We start from the raw sequence: 5625 nt of genomic DNA, 5'->3' as shown, positions 1-5625 counted from the left end.
TCCTGCTGGAGACACAGCGATCTGGTGAGTCTGGTGGAAAAGGTGACTACTGCTCTCCCTTCCTCTAGTCATTCCAAATCACTTAGGTTTAGGAATGCTTTCACACTCACGCATCAGGTGACTGGTGCCCAGAGTCCCGGGGAAAGCATAAATCTAAATGCCTGATTAGAACATAAAATGTTCAGACTGAAATTCTGTGAAGCCACCTATCACACACTGGGCAGGATGAAAATAAGATTCAGAGTAAGAGTGAGTTCTGGGGTGTTGGGTAGGAAAACCTACTGAAGGATTTTAGGGAGGTAGATGACTTCATGGGATGACCAAAGCAGGTGGAGACACACCTTTCCCCTCCCATGTCTCTGTTAATACTGGTACTCAATTCTCTACAAATAGAACCAGAGATGTTTGATTTGTTGGCTCCCCGCCTGCTAGGCCATCCTCTCTGAACCTCAGTGTTTTTTAATATAGCAAGTGGAGGTGTTATATACTTCCCGGGGTTAATACAAAAGATAAATGGCATGGTTTTATGCCCACGAAAACACCCAGCATAGTGCCTAGCACACATAAGCATTAAGCATTAGTTTTTTTCTAACTGTAAGAATCACCTGAGGAACTTAATAAACTATGGAATTCCAGGTTCAGCCCTAGGAAAATCTGAGTCCACCGGTATGGATAAATTTTAACACACTCCCCATTAGCGAGGGAGAAGCATGCTGCTCGGGGATAGACAGCATGGGATCTCGTCACTGCAGGACTAGTCAGATTTCAGAAAACTGAGGTGCATTAAAAAGGCACCTAAGGTGGTGACAGGTAGACTGTGCAGGCGGAGTCCTGTGCAGTACACAGGTAGAGTTCCACCCGTGTGTGTGTGTGTGTGTGTGTGTGTGTGTGTGAATACACATGAGGTTTTATGTCGAGACAGATAGAAAGGCCATTGTGGACACTGAGAAGTTAAGCCCAGAGAACAATTTGGTCAGATTATGAAAGGTCTCGAATGCATGCGCAGGAGTACAGACTTCTTTCTCCAGGCCAGATCAGGCAGGGTGGCCTCAAACTTGGCACATTAAAAAAAAATTAATAAATCAGACTCTAAAATGAAAGCATGTAACTCCAAAAAAAATTTCTTCAGATAGGAGACTATCTATAAAACACACTGAATCTGTAAAATCAAATAAATGCAATGTGTGGAGTTATTCTCGAAAATCGTCCATTCTTTCAACAAATGTTTAGTGATCACCTCCTACACCAATGCCAGATGTTGCAGATGGACATGATGGAGTCATTTTGGGGCCCTGACCATGTTTTGAACATCTTTTGTAAGTGCAGTGGGATGCCAGTGGTCAGCTTTAAACCCACACATAGAACAGGCAGCTCTGGTAGTCCTAGAGTGAGGGGAGAAGTGCGAAGAGCAAGCTCTGAGGCCATGCAGCCTACATTCCAAGACCACTATAGACCTTCCATAGTGGTCTGGGCAGTGAGTAGGGGATGGTCAGAACGCCCGAAGGCTGAGCCAGAGGAAAGGCAACGAACAGTCTGTGTGACTCAAGTGCCCTCAGATTCAAAGTGCTCTACCCAACAGCTAAACAACCCCAATGCCTCCCCTCCCGAGAAAGGCCAAGACCATAACATAGATGCTATATGCTGCTTGGATTCCTATAACTACAATTGTGCCCACGTTTGGCTTCTCAAGTCTATTTTTAATGCCACGGTGAACATGAATGGGACAGAGGTGCACTCCTGAACTCCGGAAGGTTCTTTGATGTTCTACACCTCTCCTCCACAGTCAGATCGGGCATCACTCTCTCCAGGAGTTTACTACTGAAATGCCAGTGCCTTTTAGAGCAACTCACTATCTCTGAGAACACCCTAATATCTCTGAGAACACTCCAATGCCTTGGAGAGCACTGTGATACCATCCTAGTCACAATGGAGGGGTGTTGGGTGTCAGGAACGGGCACAGCCTGAGGATGACAGGATGATGACAGAGGGTCTCTTATGCACACTGGACCCACAGAGGAGCCCTCAGGAGTCATTTGAGGACAGGTTTGGGGGTGCTGGACTCTCATCTTAAAGGATAGTTCCAAAGCCTTTGCTGACGTGTTCTGGTCTCCCCATGTGAGTCCATGCTATGAAGCTCCTCCTCATGCTGCCGGGGTGGGACTCAGGCAGCATGTCCCAGCCATGGGGGATGCCACAGCCAGCCTAGCTGGGCACCCTGGGCCACTTCCTGCCACTGCTCAGCACAGCCAGAAAGGCCAGGCTAAAAATGCTAAATCAACTCTGCTGTGCCTGGAAGAGATACCACGCTTACGCCTGAATGAGACCCCATTCAGAAGAGGTGAAGAAAAAAAGGAAACATCTATTTAAGTACCTACCAATGATTGAATCCCTCCGGAAAACGTCTCTATCAAAAATGTAAAACGACAGGTGGCGAAAGCTCCGAGGAATTTCACAGTAGAAGTCTTCTCCGTAGAAGGGGCTGGACAAATAAACAGAATGAGCACTGTTAGACTCTGTGAGGTGATGCCTCGTCGTCAGTCGTCGCTCGCATGGGCATCGAAGTGGGGGCCTGCAGACTCAGCACTGACCTCAGGCACACACGTCATCTTATTTTTAAATACACCACAAACACACTATTCTGTGTTCCACTTGTGAGATATAAAATTGCAGTTTCTTAATTGGGGTTAAAATGAACTCAAGAGTAAACAGGCTGTAAAAATCTTCATAGATGTGGCCCCAGCACCAAAGGCATGTCATATTAAATGAATGAACTACTACGCTGGTTTGGCAACACCTCAGGGAAATCAGAAAGCAGATCGTGGTATTAACAAAATTATGTCTGTTGTGGGTGTCTAGGTTTAGCACAAATGCTCCAGAACCACTAACCATTTCGAAGGTCTGGGGTAGCAGGTGGCGGGCCTCATTTAGCATTCCAGTTCCAGACAATGTTCCCCTTTCTCCAGAAGTTACGGTGAAATCCATGCCTTTGGCTGGAAGGAGAGGATCCTCACCAACCACAGCCAACCCTCCACACAGACTTTGAGGCTCATTCACCCACAATGGAGACTCAAAATAAACTGCAAATTCTGATCAAGGGGCAGGAATCCCCCGACGGTTCTGGCTGGGCATGGGCTTGGGTTAGCAGACGCTAGTTCATGGAAGCCACGGTAAATGTACAGAGAATACAACACCCACCAGATCTGCATCTGCTGGTTAGGAAATGGAGCAATTACTTCAGCACGCACACCTGTGACTACCTTGAAATCTGGCATGATTCTATTTTCATGCACGTGCATGGCTAAGGAAACACGTAATAGGTCAAGTAAGAACAAAAACAGTATGTTACATTTTGTTAGGAGAAAGAGGGCTGTATATTCCTGACCAAGTATATAAAGAGAGATGGAAAAGAACTGATACCATGAGTGTCTCCTACCGAAAGTGACATTCATTTATTGTGACACAGACATGACAATAGGTAAGAAAGGGAGGGAGGAAGAGAGGGACCAGCTGCCAACCAAGAGACCTCCAGATCCATATTTTATCAATTCTGAGATGACCCTCCTCAACCCAAACTTTAGCATCTCTGAAATAAGAATGTATCCTGCAGTCAATGTCAGAAAGGATTGCTTCATAGATTAATTAGCACTGCTCTTTCTTAGTGGCACATAAAATACGGTATATCTCATAATCGACATGTTACAGATTCTGTGAAATACAGTATTTTTGGTGGCATGATGTACCATCACTTGCTCTGGTATCATCAGTGTCTGCTTTCCATCATACTGTCCCCACGATGAAATAATGAAATCTCTAGAATACTGACTTCCCCTTAAACACAGGCGTGTGATATGTCAGTCAAAATTATGAAGCTCCTAAAGCACACGGACCGACTTCCAGCTCATTTTGTAGCTTGAGATCAACTCAGCATGGCCCAGTTAACCTGTGAAAGAAGGAGCAAATGGACCAACCCTGGAACTAGAATGAAACTCACCCAGTGAGGTGAGCTGGCTGTGGGGAAACCGACCAGGATGGGCGTGGGAGCGATGCTGACCCCCCAAGTAGAAAGTGGATGTACCAGCCCAGGAGGACAGGCTCCAGGAACCAGGGAGCTCGTTCAGGCCCTCATTCACTCCACCAACCAAGACAGCATTAGACTCAGGGACAAAGGTCACCAGCCCAAAGGGCAGGAAGCACAGAAGCCATCACAGAAGGCAGGCATGATGGGAAAGTGAGAACCTGCTCAGAAGGGAAGGGGCGCAGTGTGAAGGACGGGAAAGCAGGAGGCAGGAGGGAGCTAGACAAGACTAGGGGCCAGAAGTGGCACTGCCCACGTCTGGCCCCAACGACTGCTGAGTCTGGGAATGGGAGTCATTGAGGAGGAAAGGGCGGAGGGAGGTGTGAAACCGGCAGGTCTGACATCTCAGGTCAGAAACCCAGAAACCAGCCCATGTGCCAATCCTTCCAGCCAGAAAGGGAAAGGACCCAGGATGGCCAGGACATGCTTCAGAAAGAAGATCAAAGGTGGAGGGCTCACAGTTCTAGGTTTCAAAATTTACGACAACGCAACAGTAACTGAGACAGCGTGGTCCTAGACCAAGGACAGAATGAAAGACCCCCAACCTCACACTATACAGAGCAAGTAACTCAACCACACACCTGAATGTAAGGGCTAAAACTATAACACTCTTAGAAGGAAAGATAGAAATAAATCTTTGTAACCCAGGGTCAGGTAAAGATTTCTTAGATATGACACCAAAAGCACAATCGCTAAAAGAAAAATATCAGCAATACCAAAATATCAAAATACCAGACTTCATCAAAATTAAAAATATTTAAAATGTTGTACTTTAAAAGACATCATCAAGACACATAAAAGAAGACTGGGGGAAATATTTGCAAATCATATATCTGATTAAAAAAAAAAACTTGTATTGAGAATACATAAAAAACACTTAAAGCTCAATAATAAAAAGACAAGACAGATAGATCACCAAAGAAGACAGAGGGCCAACAAGCATATAAAAAAATGTTCAACATCATTTGCCATTGAGAAAATGCAAATTAATTGACGAAATACCACTTCACACCCACTAGGACGGCGGTAATAAAAAGGATGATCAATTTAACAAGTGCTGGCAAGGATGTGGAGAAATTGGAACCCTCATACAGTGCTGGTGGGAGTGTAACATGGTGCAGCCACTTTAGAAAACAGTTTGGTGGGGTCCTAAAAAGTTAAACAAAGAGTGACAACATGACCTAGGAATTCCCCTCCTATGTATAAACCCAAGAGAAACAAAAACATGTGTCTACAGAAAAACTTATATACGTCAATGTTCATATCGGCATTAGTCACAATAGCCAAAAGGTGAAAACAGCCCAAATATCCATTAAGTGACAAATGGAAAAACAAAAGTGACAAATGGTAAATCCATACAATAGATTCCTAATTGGCAATAAAAAAGGAACAAAGTACATATTACAACAATGAACCTCAAAAGCATGCTAAGTGAAAGAATCCAGGTGCATAAAAACCCCACTTTTTAATATTCCATTTATGTGAAATGTCCAGGAAAAGCAAATATGGATACAAAGTGGGTCAGTGAATGCCGGGAGTCTGGAGGTGGG

At 44.9% G+C, this 5625-nt stretch overlaps 1 protein-coding gene across 1 annotated transcript in view; it reads right to left on the bottom strand.

Annotated features, from left to right (window-relative positions):
• Positions 1 to 5625, bottom strand: part of RASA3 (RAS p21 protein activator 3) — a 114725-nt gene that overhangs the window by 55840 nt on the left and 53260 nt on the right. Inside the window, exon 3 of the mRNA XM_006909339.3 lies at positions 2376 to 2479. Coding sequence (XP_006909401.1) covers positions 2376 to 2479 — 104 coding nt within the window. The remainder of the gene's footprint in view (positions 1 to 2375; positions 2480 to 5625) is intronic.

This window comes from Pteropus alecto, unplaced genomic scaffold (assembly GCF_000325575.1).
Source record: "Pteropus alecto unplaced genomic scaffold, ASM32557v1 scaffold13, whole genome shotgun sequence".
Classification (NCBI taxonomy): domain Eukaryota; kingdom Metazoa; phylum Chordata; class Mammalia; order Chiroptera; family Pteropodidae; genus Pteropus; species Pteropus alecto.
Note: the sequence above shows the minus strand (reverse complement) of the source record. Positions and strands in the feature narration are given on the sequence as shown.